This window comes from Peromyscus leucopus, chromosome 7, assembly GCF_004664715.2.
Source record: "Peromyscus leucopus breed LL Stock chromosome 7, UCI_PerLeu_2.1, whole genome shotgun sequence".
Lineage (NCBI taxonomy): Eukaryota > Metazoa > Chordata > Mammalia > Rodentia > Cricetidae > Peromyscus > Peromyscus leucopus.
The window spans coordinates 10,157,501-10,182,281 of record NC_051069.1 but is presented as its reverse complement, the minus strand read 5'-3'; the positions used below and the strand labels follow the sequence as shown (position 1 = coordinate 10,182,281).

The following is a 24,781-nucleotide window of genomic DNA, read 5'->3' as shown; positions in this document are numbered from 1 at the left end:
GCTGGCTCCATGGGTAAAGTATTTGCCTCACAAGCATGAGGACCTGAGTTTGAATCCCCAGAAGCCATGTAAAGAGCCAGATGTGGCAGTGGTGTGTGTTTGTAATCCCAGCAATAGTGAGTACGGGAGATAGAGACAGGGTGATGCACAGAGCTCACTGGCCAACTTCCCTAACCTCCCTGGTGACGTTTCAAGCCAAGAAGAGACTCTGCCTCAAAAGTAGAAGGCAACTGAGAAACAACATATGGCCCCCACATGCACTCACACCTATGTACATGTATGCACCGAGACACACATGTATACACACATTCACACACACATACATAAAGAATAAAGAGGGGCATACAGAAAGGCTGGTAACTTGGGGGAAGTCTCACCCTCTCTGTGCCGACTTTGCTCACTTGGAACCAGAGTCTTAAACCTGGTAAGAATAGCCCACAAAGTGCTTCCCAAGAATCCCTGTGTTCTGCCGAAGAGGCTTAGGTCTGCCGTGAGGAGTAGGAACCGCTCCTTGCCCTCACCGTCAACATCAGCCTCTGCTGTTGAACCTTAGCGAAGCAAGCACTTTCCTGAGCCAGTCCCTCAGCTCTTACAGGAGATGGTGGTTGCTCTCCCCTAAGATCCCTGGGAAGCTCTTTGGGAGAGTGGGGGGAGATGGTGGGGATAGATCATCTCAGTGTGGACACTAAACACACCTGCCTTAAGCTACCATGGAACACTGGGTTGACAGTAGCCACGGTCAGTCACACTGGGCCATCTCCCTCAGCCCTGGAGACCTGGTGGTAAGCAGTGACTCCACGGGAGCCTTCACCAGCTGAGTTTGAGAACTCGATCTCCCGCTGATGTTCAGGTCTGCAGCTCTGGTCTCTTGGGACCAACTGGTCATTTTCAAAAGCCAAATAAGAATCTGAGACAGAACAGGGCTGCCATAAGCCACAGAGTGAGAGCCATTAAGAGACTGTGGATTCACCCTCTGTCACCCGAATTGGGGCAGAAGAGTGGCACATGGCTCAGCCAGCCTCCTGGCATCTCTGCAGCCAGCCTACTGATTCCCATCAAAAAACAACTTTTCTGTTTTGTTTTGGTTTTGTTTATATCTGAGGTCAACAATCCCTGAGAAGGTTATATCCACCCCACCCCATCACTACAGAGAAAGAAAGTCATGGATTTCAGAAAAAACAGAGATTGGTGAGAGCCAAGGTCAGAGGGACATGCTCAACACTGTCTTTAGGAAATCCACCCTCTGGTTAGTTTGGTTTGAGTAGAAGCATGCAGTAACTGGATTCTGGTAACGTAAATGTCTCTGTTCTGTGGCCAGGCTTTATTCCTCTTCCCCTGGGAGACTGGAGGGTAAGAGGGAGGCCCAGCCAGTTCTAGATAGAACTCCACGAAGGACACTGTGCTCTGACCCTAGGGTGAGACCTGAGGTCGAGAAGGAGACCCCCTTCTCTGTGAATAACCTCATTCCTCAACCCTCCAAGTCTGGCCCCTAAAAAGGGTGACCCTGTCTCAGCTCCCAAGCTCTCTGATCTCATCCCAGCTCACCTGCTGAGCAAATCCCCACAGGTTAACCTCACAGAGGTGCGTGACTTCTATCTCACAGGACTGGTGTGAAATCTAGGTGCTCAGCGTAAAAGTCCTGGGTGTTGCTAGCATCCTGGTCTCTGCTGTTCCATCCACCACTATGCACAAGCAAGACCTTGACTCCAGGCTCTGAGGCACCTACCGCCATGAAAGAACTGGTCCTCCATTTTAACTTGGCCTCCTGCATTGAGGCCATTTCCCATCAGACTGGATTCTCCCGTGTAGACTTGTCAATCACCGCACACAGGGGCTCCTCAAAGACAGAGGCTTCACAGCCCAGTCTCTCCGAGACAGGCGGAGCAGCCAGAAGGTCCAGACACACCCCTAGGCAATGCCTGCACCCTCCAGACTCACCCGTTTCTCTTTTCTGCTCCCACTCAGGATTCACAGACACCTTCAACATGGATACCAGGAATCCCCGGGTTATTGCTGGTCCCAGTGCTGCCTTCTTTGGCTACACAGTCCAGCAGCATGACATCAGTGGCAAGAAGTGGTGAGTGAGAGCTGGGGACCCCCCCACACACACACCCAGGGCTGTTGATAGCCAGTGCTCTCCTTCCTACGCCTGACTCTCCCAGGCTCCCCGATTATGTGAATTGACTCTTCATCCCAGCAGGTCGAAATCTGGTAGGCTCTGCACCTGAGACCTTGACCATCCAATGTCATGGGCTCTTCATCATCTCATATGTGAAATGGTGGTGGTGTGGGTGGTGGGGGGGGGGGTGCAAAACCCTTTTCCAGGCTGTATGACCAAAGAGAGCAGGCACTGGGAGCCACTGATAAGGCGTCCTCAGAACTTGGTGTCTCAACCATGAAACAGCACCTCTGCCCTCACCCACTTGGAGAGTGACTGGGGTGTCTGGAGGTGGGTGTGAGGTTGCTCATGAGGTGCCGAGGTAGTGGGGGTGGGGCAGAGGGAGGGAGTAAGTGGGAGTGGAGAGAAAGCCAGGAATAGCCCAGGACCACCAGGTGGGGCAATACAGACGGAAGCTTCAGTCTCTACGTTTTTAATAACTCTGCTATAAAACAGCTTGTTCGATCATATAATCTAATCATGTCAAGTGTACAAATCAATGTGATTTTAGTAAACTGACTAGGTTCCCCGACTATCCCCATAAGTCAGCGTTAGGACATTTCCATCTCCCCCAAGCATATTTCGCATAGGACACACCTGCACAGTTCAACTCCGTTCCTCTCCCTGGCAGGCATTCGGCAGATAGAAGGCAAACACTTAACACTTTTCAATACTCTCAGACCTCCCCAGTGAATGCTGGCCACAGATGCCTCACACCTTCCTCTTCCCACTCTGACCCCTGCCTGGCCTCCCACCTCTGACCTTTCCACTCCCCTCCCCTTCTGTTCAGCACTCTCTCCAAATGGCACCATTCACTGGTCAGTTCTCTAGACCTTCCTGTCGACCCTCCATCCTCCTGTGATGCCTTCTCCTGCACCCCTGCCTTCCAACCAGACAACCCTCCTCTCCCTCTTTCCTTCTCCCCCTCCACTGCTGCCTCTTCCTCCTCCTCTTCTCATTTCCCTCCTTCTCTTCTCTTCCTCCTCTTTCTCCTCCACCATCTCTTCCTTCTCCTTCCTCTTCCTCCTCCCAGTCCTCCCTTCCTCCTCCTCTTCTTCCTTCCCCTCTTCTCACTCCCTACATCCTCATTTCTTTCTCTTTGTCTTATTTTTTATCTTTCCGTTTAGGTCTAGCTTACATACTGGTGTGATTATCTTGGGTGTACCAGCCCATTGAACTTTGCCATACATCTGCATAAACAATCAGCTTCTAATACAGACGTAGACCACACAAGTACCCAAAGGCTCTTTTGCACCCCTCCCCAGTCAGCGCCGCTCCAGATAGCCATGATCTGACTCCTATCACCATAGGCTCATTAAGCCAGGTTGTGTGTGTGTGTGTGTGTGTGTTGTGATTCTACAGGCACTCGTTTCTACCTGGTCTTTTAAATTCAACACCGTCTCTGAGGTTTACCACATCGTCCTGAGTATTTCACCTCGTGCCTTTTCATTGCTTGTGGAATTCCGTTGTATCACTACGTCACTCTTGGTTTATTTTGATACTGATGGATACTGGAACTGCTTCTGACTTGAGCTGCTCTGGTGGGGCCATCGCTCCTGTCCTTTTGCTGCTAGGCATGTCCTTTGGTGAACATCTGTCATCCTTTTTGCCGGGCACACATGGTTAGAGATAAAGGGTAGGTATATGGTTGACGTCAGGGGTATCTGCCAAGCATTTTCTCGCCCCCACCCAAGTGGTTTACTATTTAAACTCTCTAGTAAAATAAGAGCATCCCAGTCATCCCACATCCTCACTACCATGGGTATTATTATCTGAATTTTAGGCATTCCAACTGCACATACTGCTGGTGCATTGTAGATTGAGTAGTTAGCTTTTCTGTTTACTAGCAGTATTGAACAACTGTTCATAAGGTTGGTGGACACCCTGACATCGTACTTAATGAAGTTTCTGGTCAAGTCTAACTCGAGCTGCTAGGCTTGTGCGGCAAGCATCTTCACCCACCTAGCATCTCACCCTGTCCTCGCCTGTGGCTCCTTTGGGTTTTCTAAGCATTTGGTCCCATCATCTCACACTTGGTTTCTTCTTTCCAATCCTCACTCCTCTGTTTATTTTCTGTCTTGTCGTGGTGGCTGGAGCCGTCAGTTCAAGGTTGATTAGAAGAGGTGACACCGAACATTCCTAGTTTGTTTTTCATGGAGGAAGTTTTGAATATCGTATAAGGAACTAAGTTGGTGTCTGTGGTTTATTTGTTTGTTGATTGTAGATACCACCAGGTTAAAGAAATGTTCGTCTAGTCCCAGTTTGCTCGTTTTTTTAGACAGGGTCTCATGTAGCCCAGGCTGGTTATACGCAAGGATGGCCTGGTCCTCCTGCCTCCACTTCTTGAGTGCTGGGATTACAGGCACATCCCACCAGGCCTGATTTATGTGGTGCTGGAAATCAAACCTAGGATTTCGTGTGTGCTAGGCAAGCGCTCTACCAACTGAAGCTGTATCCCTAGCTCCCTGACACTGGTTGCTTTTTTGTTTTTGTTTTTAAGACATTTTCAGCAAGTAAGTACTCAATTTGATCAGGCACTTTCCTTGTAAGAATTGAGACAATTTTTCCATATTCTGTTAGTATTTTGCTGATGGGCTGAGGTTTTTTAACTTGGGGTTTTTTGATTTGTTCTTTGTCTTTTCCTTCTTTTTTTTCCTTTTTATTCTTTTCTTTTTTTGTAATTTGAATTAAAACTTGCACTGTTGGGCTAATACTCAATTTGTTCACTCCAAGACTTCCCAGCTGTCTTTAGAAAGTTTGTTTTTGCTCTGTCTCGTGAAGTAGATTGGCTTGTTCACTTTCTTGTCTGTACTGTCCGTCATATATTATATGCCATCTCCGTTATTCCGGCTCCAGAACTATGATGAAAATGTCCTCACTTCTGCCCCGCGGATACTCAGAAGTCCTCCAGGGTGACATTTGGGGTTTTCTTTGTGGATAGACTTCCATTCTTTTTAATAAAAAAATTTTTTTTCATATAATACATTTTAGTCATGATTTCCCCTCCCCCAACTCTTCCCAGACCCTCTCCACCTTCCTACCCACCTAAATTCATGTTCATTCATTCATTCATTCTCTCTCTCTTTCTCTCTCTCTTAAAAAAATCAAAACAAACAAAAAGCCAATAAGACAAAAAAAATGCCAAAACAAAAAGCACACACACAAAACCCACAAAATTTGTTTCATATTGGCCAAGTATTTCTGGGTGTGGAGCCTACCCTGGAGTGTTGTTAATAAACCCAGAGATACTCCATTGGAGAAAACTGACTTTCCCTTTCCCAGCTGGTATCAAGTGTAAATAACTCCTTGATTAGAAATGGGACTTTGCGTCCACTTCCCCTCTTCCGTGCTGGGATTCTGTCCAGTGTGAACCTGTGTGGGTCCCGTGGGTGCTGTCACAGTTTCTGTGAGAGCATATGTGCTCAGTCTGGTTATACCTGGAAGACTTTGCCTGGAGTCATCTGCCACCTCTGCCTCTTACAATCTTTTCACCTTCTCTTTCTGAGTAGGACCCCCCACTCCGGCTTGTGGGGCAGGGTTTGATGAAGACATCCCATTCAGGACTGAGTGCTCCAAAGTCTCTCTGCACATTGCTGGGGCCAGATTTTAAGTTGAGATTCAACTTTCTGGAGATAATAGGCCCTGCAGATTCCCAGTTGCTGGTGTTAGTGTTGACAGTGTTTCTCCAGAGATCCGCCCATTTCATTCAAGTGTCACTGACAAAATATGAACCACAGGCCTCCTGCTTATATTTTCAATGTCTTTAAGTCCTATAGCATGTTCTCATTTTCATGCTTCTCCATGGTAATTAATGCTGTTTCCCTTAGTCACAATGTGTCTTGCTATAGGTGTACTAAATTCATTAAAGTTTTATAAGGATCAATTTGGGGTTTTGAGGGTTTTTTAAGATTTATTTATTTTTCATGTACATTGATGTTTTGCCTGGCACTGGAGTTATAGACAGTTGTGAGCTGCCATGTAGGTGCTGGGAATTGAACCCAGGTCTTCTGGGAGAACAGCCAGTACTCTTAACCACTGAGCCATCTTTCTAGCCTCACATTGTATAAATCAAGATGTGGTCTATTTTAGTAAATTCCCAGGTTCTTAATTCTTAATCAGTCTGTTCTGTTTTTTATTAGGTGTTTTTCTGCATGTCAGTTATATCAACGTGGCTGTATCGTTCAAATGTCTACAACTTCACTGTTTTCAGTCTGGAGGGTTTTTTGGAGGGTGAGAGAGTATTTTAGTCTGCTTGTTCTATCAGTTTCTGAAAGAGATGTAATAAAGTCTCCAGAGATCTTTTGGAATTCATCATTTAGTTCCATCACCTTTGCTTTATATATCTTGTAATTGTTAATTAGGTGTTAATAATATAATGGGGAGGAAAGAGTTTATCAGCTATGCTTCCGGGTCACGGTCGCTCAGAGGAGTCAGGGCAGGAACCAGAAGGCAGGACTGCTTACTAGTCCATACAGCACCACCTCCAACTGGAACTCAGTCACAGCCAAGCAAGTACAGCAGAAACCATGGGGTAATCCTGCTTCAATGATGCTGGTGACTATCTTAGGCTTAAAGTTAGCTTCCTCATACAGCTGAGAACCACCAGCCTAGGGAATGGTGCCGCTCACAGTGAACTGGGCCCTCCTACATCAATTAAGAATCAAGACAAGTCCCAAGATGTGGCCACAGGTCAGTCAGTGTGATCTGTCAATGCTTCTGTTGAGACTCCCCTCCCAGGGGATTTTAGATGGTGCCAAACTGACAGTTAAAGATAACTATGGCAGGGCTGGAGAGATGGCTTATCAGTTAGGAGCACTGACTGCTCTTCTAGAGGACCAGGGTTCAATCCCCAGCACCCACATGGCAGCTCACAACTGTCTGTAACTCCAGTTCCAGGGGGTCCTCACACAGACATACACACAGGCAAAACACCAATGCATATAAAATAAAATAAAAATCAATTAAAAAAAGATGACTATGGCACCTAATACATCTTATGTTCTATCTTAATATCTTATATTATAATCATTGCAGTTTTTATGTGTATGGATATTTAATTATCTGGACTACTGTGAGCACAATGGCTATCTTTTAGTAAATTCCGGTGTGCCCTTTTTCATGCCCTTGCTTTCAGCCTTTCTGTAGCCTTACTTTTTTTTTTTTGAAGAGTTATTTTTATCTTTAATTATGTATATGCATGTGTGTCTGTGTGGGGGTATATACACTTGAGTATAATTTTCTGCAGAGGCCAGAAGAGGGTATAGGGTGCCCTGCAACTGCAGTTACAGACAGTTGTGAAACACCCAGTATGGATTCTGGGAACAGAACCCAGGTCCTCTGCAAGAGCAGTACATGCTCTTCACCACTGAGCCATGTTCTCAGCCCCATGTCCTTATATTTCAATCATTCCTCTTCTAAATGACACACGAGTTTTTAATCCATTCTGATAAGCCTTGCCTTTTCATTGGATAGTCCTGATGAGCTTTGCTTTTTAACATAATAACATAGTTGAGCTAATAACATAGTCTCTTCGCGTGACATGCCTGCTTGTCGCAAGGCCTTCTTTTTCTTTTTTGCTTTTTATTGTTCCTGTTATATGTTGTTCTGTTGTTTCTGGTGCAGGAGACTTGGCCCAGGGTCTCTGGACCACTGAGCTGCTCCCCTAGCCTTACACACACCTTCGTTCACTTTTATGGTTCAACCTAGAGATTAAAATGTGCATTCTTGATTTACTATGGTCTATTTTAAAAGTTACATTCCTTTCTTTCTTCCTTTCTTCCTTCCTTTCTTTGTTTATTTTGGAGGGGCACTGAGGCATGCATGTGAGGATCACAGGTCACCTAGGGCATCTAATATATCATTATATCTTAATATTTTATATCATAATTATGTAACTGATATGGTTTTTTCTTTCTTTTTCTTTTTCTTCTTTTTCTTCTCTGTGGGATAGTTGATCGAGAGCCTGTGAGGAGCAAGCTGACCCCAGATCTTGGCAAACCCATACATCTTTGCCTCCGATTCTTACGTGTCTGAGGACAAGGAACCAAAAACCCGCCTTTGTAGGAGGATGGAGATATGATTTTAATTGGGGATTAGTTCTCACCTTCCACCATGAGGGTTTCAGGGGTGGAACTCAGAACATCAGGCAGTCACCTTTCCTGCTGAGCCATCTTGCTGGCCCAAGAGCCGCCTTAGATTAATGCTTTCACCACTGCCTGAGAACATTGATTCCAGCCATCTGTCCCATGCCGTGCACCATTTTTGTCATAGGTTTTTACTTTTGCACAGTTATAAATTCCACAAGGCCTTTAAACTGCCAGTATTCCCATCTCCTTACTCACTTAATTACCATTCTGTGGCTATTATATGTAATCCTCATATAATTCTGTGCCTGTGTTTGGCATAATTTTCTTTTAGAAAACAACAACTTTAGTGTTTCTTGTCTTTAACTTTGGGAGCTGGACTTGCTGGTTGTTCATCTGTCTGAAATAACTTTATTTCACTCTGATTTTTTTTTCAAGTGTATCTTTTTTTGGTAGGTTTTTTTCTACCATCTTAATATTTATTTTATATTATTTTTATTGTGCATGTGTGGGGGTGGGTGCCCGTGTGCCACAGTGAGTGTGTGGAGGTCAGAAGACAACTTGCACAAGTTGGTTCTCTCCTTCCATTGTGTGGACTCTCGGGATTGAACCTGGGTCAACAGGCTTAGCGGCAAGCACCTTTACCCACTGAGCCATTTTGGTGGCCCTACCATTTGAAATGGCATCCCACAGCCTTCTGACTTCACAGCACCCATGGAGATGCCATTTGTCTTCTGAATACGGTGTCGCTTCCTGTGGCTACTCTTCTGCCTGTATCTAGTGTCGGGAGTCTGAACCTAGTGTGTCTCGGGGCACTTCTCTTTGTATTTTCTCCGCCTAGGGTTTGTCCAAGCTCCTTGTCCAAGGTAATTTACATCAGATTTGCAAGACCTCTGCCTTCAGTAAGGCCCTGCTGTTTGTCTGCCCTGGGCTTCCATAGGAAAATGCCTCAAAGGGGAAACTGGAGTGGCTGTGGGCTAGATGCCGAAGCCGGCTAGATGCCAAAGCTGGCTAGGTGCCGATGCGGGCTGGGTGCCGATGCAGGCTGGGTGCTGTGGTGGCGTCCTTTAGCTTCCAGGCTCTGCTTTGGTTGCTGCCTGGTGCCTGAAAATGGCTGTCTTCCTAGTAGTTTACGGCTGAAATCAAAAGCCCTCTTTCACACTGTGCGGTGTGACCTTATCTGTCACTTCCCCTTTCCCTAGATTAGCTGTCCCCACAGAAGTCTGAGTTTCCCTTTTCATGGCACCTTCTCTTCTCAAGCAGGGTCATAACTCTTTGTGGAGTCGGGGCATAATGGCCGGCACTCATTAGGTGCTCAGAGTGGAGTGCACCCACATAAAAACTGGGTATGATGGCAAATACCCGTAACCCTAGTGCTAGGGAGATGGAGACAGGGGGATCAATGGAGCTCATTGGTCAGCCGGTCTTGCCTAGTCAGTGAGTTCCAGGTTCAGAGAGACACTTTGTCTCAAAAAATAAGGTAGACACTGTTGTAGAATATAACTTTAAGATGTGTTACATTTGCTCATGCTGTGGAATATTTGTTTAATGATGCAAAGATGTGTTGCATTTTTTTATGTTGCATTTGTTTAGCTCTGTGAAGCTGTGTTCCTGTGCCTGTCTAAAACACCTGATGGTCTAATAAAGAGCTGAACAGCCAATAGCTAGGGATAGGCAGGGCTGGCAGACAGAGAGAATAAACGGGAGGAGAAATCTGGGAGGAGAAGATCTAGGAGCTAGAGAAAGAGGAGGATGCTGGGGGCCAGCCACCCAGCTACACAGCCAGTCATGGAGTAAGATGTAAAGAAAGGTATATAGGATAAAGATAAAATCCCACAGGCAAAAGGTAGATGGGATCATTTAAGTTAAGGAAAAATGGCTAGAAACAAGTCAAGCTAAGGCCGGGCATTCATAAGTAATAATAAGCCTCCATGTGATTTATGTGGGAGCCAGATGGTGGGCCCCCAAAGAGTAAAGAAAACAGCAGGAAACTAACAGGGGTAAGCACCACACACCAACCTCTGGCCTCTACATGCACACACACACACACACACACACACACACACACACACACACACAGATTAGGTTGAGGGGCTGGGAGTGTAGCTAGTTGATGAAGCACAAAGCCCTGGGTTCAACCCCCAGCACTACATCAACGGTCTATAGTGGCACATGCCTGTAATCTCAGCACTCAAGAGGTAGAAGCAGGGGGATCAGAAGTTCAAGGTTGTCCTTGGCTATATAATGAGGCCTGAGGTACATAAAACCATGTCTCAAAAAAAAAAAAAATAGGTTGGATGGCCTTTTTAAGATAGAACTTATTTTGACCAGTATTTGCTAAACATCTGTTAATAAGCTCACAGGCTCTGCACAGTGTTGGAATGCTAAAAGCATGGTTTCACTCAGGAGTACGTCTTAGACCCATTGAGGAGGCAATGACTCAAATCATTTTTTAAAAAATAATGCAAGAAAAAAATGACCTGGTAGTGTTTATACCCATCTTTGTGGGGTTACTTTCTCCATTTTTCCATGATGGCTTTCTGGAGCCCTTTCCTGTCCTGGAATGACCCTTCCCTCCCTAGGCCTTCCCTTTGACATATCACTCCCAGGGTAACAAGGGGATCTCTCACTCCTGTCCCCCATGAGACACCAGTGTCGCATCCCTCCCACCCGAGAACAAACAGCCCAGCACCTTGCTCAGGGAGTGAGTGTAGACAGATTCTAAAGGCAGGGAGCCTTGGCCAGGATGTCTGGGAGGCCTTTGAAAAGGAGATGCGTCTGAAGAGGTGAAAGACTTGACTTCTTAGGAGCTTTTGCTGATCCAAGATGGCCCAGAGCCTTGTGGGAAGGAGTGTATGCCCTGGGTGAATGGGCACGGCCACACCCACTGGAGCCCCTGGACCCGAGTTTATTTACAGCCACTACTGACTGAGGGAAACAGAGAGAGAGCAGCCTTGGGGACTCAGGGAGCTGTGTTACATGTGAGGTGGACTATAGTTACCTGGGCGTTTCAGGGGGTCCTATCCCCAGTGACAGGAACCTCATCCATTATCATATTTAATTATTCCCCGTATTAGTTACTTGTTACTGTGACAAAATGCCTGAGAAAAGCACCTTAAGGAAGGAATAAAGCATTTATCTTGGCTCACGGTTTGAAGGCACAATCCAGCATAGCAGGGGAGCCATGGCAGCAGAGGCCGCTGGTCCGTCACATCTAGTCAGGAAGCAGGATGACGGAGGCTGCAGTTAGCTCACTTGATGCATTTAAAGCAGGCAGGGGTGGGGTGAGGCGGGGAGGGCAGCCTATGGAGTGGTGCCACCCACATTTAGGGTGAGCCTTGCCTGATCTAGATAATCCCTCCTAGACATGCCCAGAGCTGTTCCCATGGTGACTCTCAACCTTAGCAAGGTGGCCATCATGACTGAGCCTCACATTCCCTTTTCTGCCTCTTCCTTTCACCCCGCTTTTCCCGCCAGTACCTTTTTGGGAGTTTTAGTGACAGACAGGACCTGTGGGTGTTGACCTTGGGGTCAAAGGCTGGTGGCAGTGTCACTCAGGGGACACCGGCTGATGCATGGCCTCTGTGGCAGGAGTGGAGGTGGCTATATGCCAGCAGGTGCCTCAAAGGAGGGACAAGAGAGAGGACTTGAAGCCCTAAGCTCAAGACAGACCTGGAGAGACTCCGCCTTTCCGAACCTCTGTTTACTGAAGTGTCAAAAGGGACCTGACCACCCCCACACACTCACCCACTCCATCGTGGCGTGTTGGGCAAGGTTAACGAGTACTCTAAGTGTACATGTGTTTCATCATCCGCAAAGCGGGAAGTGACGGGCGAGTGGCTTGCAGCTGGAGGCAGGGAAGCCTGAAATCAAGACAGTGGCTGAGGGCGGAGGGGCTCCTGCGCACCCAGCCCTGGACAGAGCTCACACCCGCAGGCTGTGTCTCCTGGCTCAGACGCAGTGGGTCTGTGTCACTCAGCTTGCTCCCCGGGAGTCTCCAGCAGGGAGATGGGCCTCCAAAGCTCACCGTCTACACCACACCGTGAATATGAGACAAGAGGACACCACCAGAGTGGAAAGTGTCACTCCCAGAGCCCAATGTGTCCCAGGGAAGAACGGGCCCCCTGCCACCCACCACAGGCACCCACAGGGAGGCCCTGGCCATCACGCTGAAGCCTCGTGAAGGGAGCATCCGTAGCCTCACTAAGAGGACCCCGGGGAGCAGGCCGGGTGGGGTAGCCAGTGCTATTTATTCTTAGTCCTTCACCTTCTGCCGACCATGCCTGACTTAGAACCCTCAGTGGGCTCTGCAGAGCATCCAGGGATGCGGTGGGCATCTTGAACCATTTCTGACATGCTTCAGTCCCAGCAACAATAACAACACTCACAGGCACACGAAAAAGAAAGCGCAAACAAATTCCTCCGGGACTGAGTGTTCTCTGCCCCTACTCCCTAAGCCCTTGTGTATTCTCAGAGAAATTCAATCCACATGACTTGAGCGCGTTTACATTGAAGTGATTAAGGCCATTTGATGTCCCCATGCTCCAGTGGCGGCCCGCAGAAGTCCCTGCCTGCATCCTTTGGAGCAGGAAGCTTCCTGATGCTGGGAAGAAAGAGCTGGGCCCCATAAGGTCCCAGCTTGTCCTTAAAGCTCTGCCCCTGGCTGGAGAAACCTCAGCTCTCTGCAAGGCAGAACAGTCTGCTAAAGGAGACACTTGTGGGGCTATGTGGACTTTGATGACACAAGGCCGTGGTCAACTGCCCGGGTGTGTGTATTTTCAGTTACATTTTCAGTGCTAGGACAAAACGCCTGGCGAAGCAATCGAAGGGAGGAAGGGATTATTCTGGCTCCCAGTGAGAGGGGGAGTCCGTCATGGTCCAGCAGGATGGTGGCAGGAACGGAAGGCAGCCGGTCACATGGCATCTGCAGCCAGGGAGCAGACAGAGATGAACGCTGGTGCTCAGCTCACCCTCTACTTCATATTCAGTCTGGGACACCAGCCTATGAAATGGTGCAGGCCACATTCAGGGTGGGTCTTCCCTCCTCAGATAAACCCTTCTGGAAGCATCCTCGTAGACACATCGAGAGATCTGTTTCCATTGCGACTGCAAATCCCTTCTCTTCTTCCTCCTCTTCCTTCTTCTCCTCTCCTCCTCTCCCCCTCCATCTCAGTCTCCTCTCCCCTTCCTCACTTCCCCTCATCCTCCCCCACCACCGCTCCCCTCTTCTCTTCTCCGTCACCCGAATCTCTACTGGAGATGGGATAGAGGTTGCCGGCTACCCAGCAAGAGGAGGCTACCTCTCCCCCTCCTTTCCTAGGAAGCCATCAATGGCTCAGTGGCTCAACCTGTACCCTTAAGGACAGAGAGGTAAGGTGCCTAGGTGGGGCTTCCCAGAGCCTGGTACATCTCCTGGGTGAACGAGCACCCAAGATGCCCTGGTGGGAAGGAGTGTGTGTGCACACAGAGGAGGGGTGAAGGTGAAGGAAGGGAGATCCCGGGCAGAAAGAAGATGGAGAGAGGGGGCAGCATGCAGCGAGAGGGTGGAGACACGGGTGAGGTGCAATCCCTGTAGGAGCTGCCTTGGGCTCCCAAGTCCAGGCTGCCCTAGGGGAGTAGAAACTTCTCTCTGGGAGAAAGAACATCTGGGGCATGGCTGTGGTTGCTGCTGGGAATGGGGTCAGGTGTGATGGCTTCACTCACCCAGTCTCAAGTGCCCACCTTCTGATCAGGGTGCTCTGGCAACCGTTTAACTGGGCTGTGTGGTTAGAGGCTTCCAGAGCCATGTGACTGTGTGTCTAACAGGGGGATGGGGTGGGGAGGAGAGGGACCCAGACACCAGCAAAGTTAGGAAGCAAATGTTCCCCCATGGCGAGGTGCAGATCTGGCCACAGTTCTCGGCAGCACCTCCACCAGAACATGGCATCACGTGGTGGTCCTGAGAGGACAAGGTCACACGTGTCTGGCACGGGTCACTAACCTCTTCTGCTTAGTTTTTATTGTCAACTTGGCACAAGCAGGGCTGTAGGGATGGCTCGGTGGTTAAGAGCGCTTCCTGCTCTCGCAGAGGACCCAGGTTCCCGGCACCCACATCAGGCAGCTCACAACCAACTGTAACCACAGTTCCAGGGGATCTGCCACCCTCTAACCCTCACTGGCACTTGCCTTGTGTGGTACACATAAACTCATGCAGCCTTTACATAAACCAAAATAATAAATCTAAACAAACAAACAAATTTGACCCAACCTAGAGTCGCCTGGGAAGAGGGAGCCTTAACTGAAGAATTGCCTGGATCAGATTTGCCTGGGGGCATGTCCGTGGGGCACTGTCTTGATGACTATTGATTCCGGAGTGCTCAGACCACTGTGAGCAGCAGCATCCCTAGGCTTGTGATCCTGGGCTGTGTAAGAAAGCCAGCAGAGCAAGGCAGACAGGGAACTAGTCCATGCATTCCTCCATGGATCCCTTGTCAAGTGCCTGTTTCACGTCTCTGCCCTGACTTCCCTCAATAAAGGATTGGGACCTGGAAGTGTAAGCCAAATAAACCCTTTGCTCACCAAATTGCTTTTGGTCAGAGCATTTTATCACCGTGACAGGGGAAAAGGTAGAATGCACCCCAGTCTCTCCCAGAGTCCTATCAGGCATGGTATCTGGGCTATGGAGACGCCAGGCAGGACAGACAGCTCCTCATCCTGAAAGCAGGACCACCATTGCCGAAGCCTTCCATGGAACACAGTCCTCAGAGGCAGAGGTGGGGTAGGGGTGGTCCAGGGCTGTGAGCATCCCCAGGAAGCCCAGGTGGACCACACAGTACCATGAGTGGGGCCTTCAGGGCCTCTGCGCCCCTGTACCAACTCCACCTTACCGGGAGGTTGGTCTGAGAGGTTCTCCCAACCCCCGTTACTTCACAGACGAGGAAGCCAAGGCCCGGAGGCAGATCGATACTAAAGTGAGTCCCATGACAAGTAGTGGGAGAGCCAGGGCTGAAACGCATCTCCAGCTGCCAGCTCAGGGCAGCTTCTACCTCCTAGGACAGCTCCACCTGAATTAATGAGCACTTAGGTGAGAGGTACCAAAGAGGCAGTTCACCTGTCATCCCGGATCCCAGACCACAAGATGCCCTGGCTGATGCCCACTCAGAACGAGGCACTGTCTCTTTCCTGGGGCTTTCTGCACCAGCCCCCCTTTACTAGAAAGCTTGTACTGCCCTAGGGTTCTCCACATCTACACCCAAGGGCTCGCTGAGGGTGGACAGCTGGGGATGCCTGCCTCCCTGCCAGCAAAATCTAGTCTCCAAAGTCACACAGCGGGGCTGGGGATGCGGGCTCAGTGGACAGGGTGTTTGCCTAGCATGCACAAGGCCCCGGGTTCAATTCCCAGCCCTGCATAACCCTGGCATGGTGGCTCACCCCTGCAACCCCTGCGCTCGGGAAGTGAAGGCAGAAGGATCAAAAGATCGTCCTTGGCTACACAGCGTGAGTTCAAGGACAGCTCAGGCTGTATGAAATGCTCTGCCTTCCCAGCCACGAGACTCGAGCACATCACAGCCCTCTTCTGTACCACAGTCTCTTCATCCAACAAAAGGGCCCAGGGGTGCAAACCCCTGAGCATCCTGATGAGGAAGGAGGAGGTGACATAGAGGGTCTATCACAGGCCTTTCCTGGGGAAAGAGAGGGAGCCCCAAGGGAAGATGCTTGAATGGCTGCTTGGGCAGAATGACAGATCTTCAGTCTGGTCCCCCTTCCTCAGTGACAGGCCTGGGGCAGCCTTGACCTTTAGTACTGTAGAAGTCACTGAGGAATATGCTCTGCTTTGTTCCCGACTCAGGCCCCCAGAGCAGGCTCCCAACCCCACAGCACAGAAATGCCTTCTGCTATTTTCCCTTGGAACAAATAAAAAAATCCACACCCTGACTCATTCTGGTTAGAGGATAAATCACGACAGAAGCAAACCGGTGGGTAGGATGACACCCACTGCAGGAGGGGCCAGAGAGAAGGGGGGAAACCATAGTCTAGGGAAAGGCTGGCTTAGGCCCCAGGCCAAGCCGCTGGGCAGGCTCTGGCACGGCAGGCAGGCAGGCAGGCGAGAGGGGATTGTGGGAGGCTCAGAGAGGGGAGTAGGAAGCCAGGCAGTTGTCCTCATCGATGGGGCTGGGATCACCTCATACCCCCAAGTGGCACAGAACAGCCCAAGAGGAGCCATGGGGAGGTGGGAGAGGGGCTGCCAGCCCCAGAACCTGGTGCAGAGTCAGGAGCAGTGTGTAGATGTGAGCCGCAGCCAGATGTGAGATACAGCCAGATGTGAGACACAGCCAGATGTGAGACGCAGTTCTCAAGGCTCCTTAAGGCTCCCAAGTCAGTTTTTTCTCTGCTCTCCTTTTATTTGTTTATGTTTTTAATTCTGAATCAATGCAGGAAGGTGCCAGGACTGGCAGCGTGTGTGAGTGATGGCCCAGGTGACTCCTCACACACAGACAACAGCAGGGCTGGAGCCAAGAGCATGCCTTTACAGCCAGAGAATACGCTTGGTGCTCAACTCCGAAAGGCAGGGGTCCAAACAGTATGCTTTATGGGTAAAGAGGCACAGAGTCATGGGAGTGGAAATGCTGAAAGAAGGTCTCCTGGTTACTAACCCCCAAGAAAGAAAATAAACTGGATTTGGCCAGTTCAGGGAAGCCAGGCGGAACTGCCAATTCAGCATCTTCTCGGCCTGCCTCTTCCCATCCTCTGCCCTCTCTCCCCACCCCTGCACAGTGGCCTGCAGCCTCCTCACCCTACCCACTTCTCCAAAGCCAACACCATCCATTCTGTGACTCTCTACATCCTTCCCAAGTCCAGGGCAAGAGAGGCAAGGAGAGTGTCTCACGTGAGGGAGCAAAGAAACTCAGATAAAACCCATGCCATCTTCAAAGCAGATTCCTACGATTTCAAGGCTGGTACACTTGGTCCTCCATGTCTGTGAGTTCTGAATCCACAGATCTCAATAAATTATAGACTGAACATATTATATAAAAATGTATCTGTACTGAACATGTCCAGTTTATTTTCTTTTTCTTTTTTTTTTTTCTTTTTTTTTGGTTTTTTTGAGACAGGGTTTCTCTGTGTAGCTTTGTGCCTTTCCTGGAACTCACTTGGTAGCCCAGGCTGGCCTCGAACTTACAGAGATCCGCCTGCCTCTGCCTCCCGAGTGCTGGAATTAAAGGCGTGTGCCACCACCCAGCCAGTTTATTTTCTTATCATATCCTCTAAATAATACATTACAGTAACCATTTAAATAGCTGTTTGCATTGGATTATAAATTTAATGTAACCTAGAGGTGACTTAAAGTATATGAGGTGATGTGTATAGGTTCTACGCAAATGCTAAGCCATTTTGCATGTGTGAGGGTGGGAATGCGTTGAATACACGCGTATGTATTATGGATGTGCATGCCCCCGTGCATGCCTGGAAAAGACAGAAGACATCAGGTACCTGCTCTTTCACTCTCTACCTTATTCTGTTGACATGGAGCTTCTCATTGCACCTGGAGCTAGGCTAGCAGCCAGCAAGCTTGGGCAACGCTCCTGTCTCTGCTCCCAGCCCGCACATCACCAGGGTTACGGGGACACATGGCCATGCCCAGTGTTTTACCCAGGTCCCAACGCTTGTGCAGCACTCTTACCACTGCACAATCTTGCCAGGCCCCAACTTGAGCTCTTTTATGTACGAATTTGAGCAGCTGCAGATTTTGGGTGTCCATGGAGTTCCTGGAGCCAATTTCCCATGGACACTAAGGAATGACTATCTCATTTTGGGGAAGGGGTTGTTTTTGAGACAGGGTCTCACTAAGTTGCCCTGGCTGGCCTGGAACTCATAGAGCTCCACCTGCCTCTGCCTCCCAAGTACTGGGATTAAAGGCGTGTCCCATCATGCCATATTATGTAGTCAGTTTTATGGCACCAAACAACTTTAGCTGCATTTATCCTAACTGGCACTAGAGGGCGCAGGTTGGTAGGTTCCTCTACCCAACTACCGGTTTGCCATAAGTGTGACAGCCCAGCAGCATGAACTTCTCCCATCAGCAGGTTGCACCAAAAGAAAACAAACAAACAAAACTTGGCCTTTCATTGACAATCAGAGTGCAGCCACATTTTCAGTGGTTGTATACTGTTAGAAAAACACAACAGTGTACTAATAAATGTCTTTCTCAATCATTTTAGCTGTGATGGATCCCCATTAACCTAACCAGAGTTTTCCCCAGGCTTAGAGAGAATGCTTCCTTCTAACTATCCCCGACTGCAACACAACCAAGACCTTGGGATTTCAAGCGCTTTCAGATGCACCCCGCCCCCCAATGCCTCCTTGGTGGTGCCACGCTTGTTTCTGAACTGAGCTGGTTGTGGTGATGTCTCTGTGGTTTTCTCTTGAGTTCTTATATCTATGCCTAACCTCTAGAATGTTTCCCTCCTGGTTCAGCTGCTGTGAGTCAGTCTGAAGCCACCTGGAAAGAACATTGTGAGAAAAACCAATTAGGAGAAATGGAAAAAGGAAGGAGGGGGGATGAGATGGAAAGTTAGGAGGTATAGAAGGGCGTCTGTGAGCCCCAAGAGTAGAGCTCACTTCATGCTAGTCTTTGCAGCTTCAGTGCGAGACTTGGGTCCACAGAAAGGAGTATGAAGGGAGAAGAAAGTTCTAGAACTCAAGTAAGATCCATACTGAATCCCAGGGAAGCACAAAGCTAGACATCTTGTTAGATGGGGTCCTCGGACCACGGCCCCTGTGTAGGAGACGCGGAGACCCCTTTTCCCTGTCAAGTAGGGAAGGGTCAGCCACAGTGGAGCCAGGCAAGCAGGTAGGTAAGGAAGGGCAGCAGCCTGGCCACACCTGATGGCACAGCCTGTGGCTGAAGCTCCCACTTTCTATCCTCTACCCTTCCCAAATGCAGCGCTTACGATTCTGGAATGCAAAATGGGGGCATCTTCAAAAATATAATGACAGACTTTCCTCGCCAGTACCTCAAGTGAGTCTGCAGCCATTCTGTTTCTTTAGGACTTCTCCAAACAAGAACAATTCTGTAAGAATGGCCACTTTGGGGGATGGGGACTGAAGAGATGGCTCAGTGGTTAAGAGCACTTGTTCTTGCAGATCTGGGTTTGTTTCCTAGGACCCAGATGACAGCTCACAACCATCTATAACTCCAGTCCCAGGGGACCAAGACCCATCTCTGTCCTCCATGGGCACCAAGCACTCAAGTGGGGAGACACACATGCAAGCAAAAACACCCCTAGACATAAAATAAATAAATTTTCAAAAAGAATATTTATTCATCACGATCTAGAGGGAGAAAATGAAGACAATCTGAGCTTTGAGCCAAACAGAAAGTGTTTGAAAGGATGCCATGACACTATACTGGGCTGGCAGCTGTCCTGTACCCCCCCCCTCTGCCCCTCAAGGAGGGACCAAGAAAAAAGGGGGAGATCTAGGAGTTGAGTCTTTACCAGCTTCCAGCTGAGTGCCTTAGCATCACTAGAAATTCTGAAACTTCAAAATTGGAGTTCTCTCTCTCTCTCTCTCTCTCTCTCTCTCTCTCTCTCTCTCTCTCTCCCCTGTGGGGTCATTATGAGCTAGGGATGAATCTCAGTGAGTAGAGCTCTTGTCTAGCATACAGGAAACGCTAAGTTTGATCCCCAGAACCACATAGACTGAGTGTGGTAGTACATACCTATAATTCCAGCACTTGGAGATTGAGACAGGGGGATTAAAGATTGGGATTAGCTTCGGCTACACAGGCAGTTCAAGGCTAGTGCTTGGGTGGGAGCTCCACCTCAGCCCCTGGCACCCTGGCACCCCCATACCCCAAGAGTCTGGAATGATCTGATGGAAGATCCACATCAACTCCCCTCCCCCATCTCTTTCCCCAAACCTGTCCCTACCAAGCCTGCCAAACACAGCTCCTCCCCCAGAGAGGCTCAAGACCACTCTCACAGGGTGTATAAGCTGCATCCCAGAAAACAGACACGTGGTTCTTACGATCTGCCGCCCCAACCCCCACCCCTTGTTGCGTCGGTGGAGAGGCCTATCAGAGTGCAAAAAGACTTATCAGCTAGCCTGAGCTACATGAGACTCAGTCTCAAAAAAAAAAAGAAGTCATGGGATTTTGTGAGGACTAATGAACCTCAGGGAAATCCCTTAGCCTCATACCTACTAGAAAATTAACTCCCACAAAGGACCCACTCATACAACCACTTCCTATGGAGGACTTTGAAGATGGATGGATGGATGGATGGACGGATGGATGGATGGATGGACGGATGGATGGGAGCTCCAGTGGCCCAATCAGTTGGCACATTGGACTTAGGTGAAAACAGATGAACACGTGCCCTGGTTTTTGTTAATTTGGAGATAGAGATAGTGCTGGAGATCAACCCTGAGCCTTGCTTATGCTAAGTAAGTGATCCACAGCTGAGCACCCCCTACCATATCAATGATTTCTTGATTGGCCACCTGCCCTCTATGCCCAGGTGATATGATTTGCATCATTTCCAAGTCTGGTGACTTAATACAGGCCAAGGAGTCCCAGAGCTGGTTGCAGAACAGAATCACCTGCTGAACAGAACTAACACTTGGGTTTCTCAGTCAATCACCAGGGCAGACTTGCTAGAGGGGGGTGCCTGGAATTTCTGCTTTTAACCATCCCAGGGTGAGTCTAGGGCTGCCGAGACCCTCCTTGGTGAGAGGTCTATGGTATCAGAGACCCTTAGTGTCTGAATCCAAGCATGTGACTAATGGTAAGAACACAGGCCCCCTGAAAGCACAAGGGGACAACCCCATCAGGGGCAGTGTGGCACTTGCCATGGAGTCAGAGGACAGCTATGAATGAGACCCAACACAGAATCATAAGCTTAATTAAAACACCAAGAGTTTTGGTTTTGTTTTATGATTTGGTTACATTGTCCCTGAAAGCCAACTTCATAGATGACAGCATGGTTTTGCAATATCTAAAGGCTGGATGTGTAGAAGCGCTCTAACTGGAGTTCTTTGGACTTGTGAAAGGAGGAGGGATGGGCTGCACTGTCAGGGAGGTAGGGTGGGAAGGGTCGGGAAGAATCCGTGTGAGGGTCTCAGCTCTATGGAAGGCAGGGATGTCTCTGGCTCTCTGGTTCATGCCAGCACAGCCTTCACCAGGAGAGATACCTTAGAAGTCACACCGACAGGCACTTGTCCCTGACCTGGGAGTCACTCAGCTCTTCCCCGTGGGCCCAGACCTCCACCCCCAGGTAGCACTACTCATGATGCAAGCCTCTATCTACCAGGCACCACTGCTCAGGGACAGATCCTCAAGTGGCCGAACAAGAGCCGTCCCTCTGTGCCCCTGCCTGGGCCCTGTCCCTCTGCATGATCCTCCGCTCCCCTCTGTTGAAGCTCACGGTGCCCCACACACAGGACCTGCTCACTGGCCACTGCTCAGACCAAAGCCTATCCAAGGCCCTCATTTTACAGATGAGGAAGGGAGGCTGCGAGGGGGAAGGTGATTCACCCCAAGTTGTTTAGCCCAAGTAGGATAGCCCAGCACTAACTGTAAGCGCTCTGCTGGGTCCAGGAGCAATAGCATATTTGTCCTTTAACCTCCAAGTTTTTCCCCCTTTCCCAGATCTGTGTGCTGGGACACTGAGTGTCCCATAGTGCTCAGTCTCTGCCAGCTGCATGGTGTGGGGGAGGTCTGACATTTGTGAGCTTGCTTCTTTCCTTGTCTGGCCATCTCCCGGGCCAGGGACACCCTAAAAAGGGCTGTTGGGGTGTGCCGTGCACTGTCTTAACAGTGAGCCCCTGCACGGAGGGCAGCAGGAACTTCCAGAGAACCCGGCCCTGCAAACCAGGCAGCAGCTTCTTGGGGAGCCGCCGGACCTGCACACATCAAGAAATTAGAGCCGCACGTCCCACTGAGAAACATCTGTCTAAACGGCCTCAGTGCTTAGGTTTCATTTCAAAGGAAAAGAGTTGTTACAAAATGGAAAAGGAAAAAAAATTCTCCAAGTGTGGCTTGGACAAATAAGCCAGGGCTTATCAAGCCTTCTGGAAAGAGAAGGGAGGGTTTTTACATGTGGTGCTCAGCCTTTCTGTAGGGGGAAACAGGACCTGGGGCACACAAAGGATGCTCAGGCCAGGAGTCTGTGCAAAGCTCAGGAGAGTTCAGCCCAGCTCATCAGGAAGCTTTATCCCAACTAACACTCAGCTTGGCACGGCAGTGTGTGTGCCTCCTCCACCTGTCCATCCCTTTATTCGGTAGTCACCAAGCTTGGAGTACTCAAAGGGCCTTGGTTTAAAAGGGGATGGAAGTCTCTGCCTCCTGGAGGCCAGTTACCTATAGGAGAGAAAAGACACAGTAGAGGCGCGAGCAAAGCATCATGGGAATTAAGACGCCTTTTGGCTGAGAGATCATGGAAGGCTTCCTGAGGAAGGGGCACTGGAGTGGATGAAATGGAGACAGTCAGAGGGCTTGGGGTGGGAGACTGCACACGCAGGGGGGAGTGTGACATGTTGAGCAATGGACGCGTGCCCGCCATGGGTGTGAGAGGGAGAGGTGCCGAGAGCCTGATGCCCTTCCGCTGTGGCACGAAGCAGGCAGCCAGCAGGCCCCATTCCCGTTTTCCCTTCAGCTGGGTTGAGAGCCTCCCTTCCAGTTGCCTTCCCTCACTCATTCCCTCTTCTGTTCTAAGTGCTTCTGCGATTTAAGGAGAAAAACAAAATGGACATGCAGAGGTAACTCATAGGCAGGGAGCCAGGCCCTTGAGGTCAGTGGAAGAGGAGGTGCAGGTGCTCAGGCCAGGCCCCAAAATGCAAAGGGCCACCGCCACCGCCACAGCCGTATCACATGGGTCATGTCTACTCATACCGCTGGGGCATCAAAGCTCCTCCACTGATTAGTGTTGGCAACGGTTTGTACAATAAAAAATTTCCCTGAGCATCTATCAGCAGATGCACCACCAATATGAAAATGTAACAGCGGTTTATCACCCTGACTATCGGGGCTGGACCGTATTCTCCATCCATATCAGATGCTCCCTGAAGGCTGAGAGACCACTAGCAGGGCAGAAAAGGCAGATTTTGGCCTCAGCTAACACTGTTTCTCCCCACCCACCCTCCCTCTCCATGGGCCTCCAGGGGCCACACACACCCTCCGTCCCCCGGCAAACTGCTTAGCTACCGACTTCAGTGATGCAGTACTTCATCAGAAAATCCGGGGGTGGTGGGGTGGAGAGAATCGGTTGACAAGGTGCTCGCCACGAGGACCTGTGTTTGACCCTTAGGTCTGGATCTAGTGATACATGTTTGCAATTTCAGTGCTGGTTAGGCCGAGACAAGTGGACACCAGGGGTTCCCTGGCCAGCCAGCCTAGCCTGATTGGCAAGACTTGGGGTTCCAGTGAGAGACCCTGTCTCAAAAAAATGAAGTGGATCACCTGGAAGTTGACCTCTGGTTTCTGTGCACAGAGAGAGAGAGACCCAGAGAGGAGACCTCTCAGAATGTTAGCTCTCAGGATGCTGACGGGAGACACGGACTCTCTGGACCCATCCCCCATCACCCTAGGACTCCTTGCTCCACAGAAAGAGCATACCCAGGAAGGGCTGGAGTGAGGTCCAGACTCATTGACATAAACGAGTTGGAAAGGTGTCCATATGTGAAGCATCCAAGTGGAAGAAGAGCCACACAGGTGAACCGATTCCCGTTTTCCCCTCTTCACAGCCCCGGGCAGTCTCTGCAGGTGCTGCCTTCTAGAACAGACAGGGTTCAAAAGGAAGCCAGGGCCTGTCTGGTTTCATTGCCCACAGAATCTGAGGTATGAACTCTGCTCAACAAACATGGACTCCCTTTGTAAGCTAAAGGAGGATTTGGGTACGGGAGTGAGATGGCTGGGCGGGTACCAATCCTGATGACCCAAGCTCCATCCCTGCCTGGAAGCCACGCGGTAGAGGAGAGAACTGCCTCCCAGCCATCTTCTGACCTCCCTTGCAAACTGTCAAGGCTGTTGGACAATTAAGGACATCATCTACAGGGTGATAAAGACAGCGACTAAGTATAGAAAGAAAACAGCACACAGGTGTAATCCAAGCTGAGACCAGAGGATCACAAGTTCCAGGCCAGCCTGGCCTACATAATGATTCCATGCCAAAGGAAATGAAATGTGCCAGTGCATACAAAGTGCAAGGAAGAGGAGGAGGCGCCGGGTCGAGACAGGTGGCAGGGAAAATGACCTTGGAGAAGACCCTAAATGATGACCAAGGGAAGGAGACACAAGCCAGCAGCAGTACAGTGAGCCTCAGGAGCTAGGGCAGAGGACGGAGGTGGGCAGGGACTCAGCCCTTTGCACCCAGCGAAGCCACGAACTCTACTATCCCATGTAAGCATCTCACAGTCCTCAGATTCAAGGGTACATCAGCACCCCAGAAGGCTGGGAAAACACCAGGGCTGGGCCTCATCTCGAGTACCTCACACTGCAACTGTCTGGGCTTGGACCCAAGACACTTCATGTCCCCAAGAGTCCCTGAGGGGACTCATCCTG

General features: G+C 49.6%; 1 protein-coding gene and 1 non-coding gene across 2 annotated transcripts in view; one reads left to right on the top strand and one right to left on the bottom strand.

Moving 5' to 3' along the window:
* Itga11 (integrin subunit alpha 11) overlaps window positions 1–24,781 on the top strand; it is a 101,340-nt gene that overhangs the window by 17,295 nt on the left and 59,264 nt on the right. The window contains exon 2 of the mRNA XM_028867101.2: window positions 1,966–2,077. Within this exon, the coding sequence (XP_028722934.1) occupies window positions 1,966–2,077 (112 nt within the window). The remainder of the gene's footprint in view (window positions 1–1,965; window positions 2,078–24,781) is intronic.
* Window positions 8,096–8,226, bottom strand: LOC114692156. Its single transcript, XR_003734357.1, has one exon. It is a non-coding gene; the product is annotated as a small nucleolar RNA SNORA38 (small nucleolar RNA).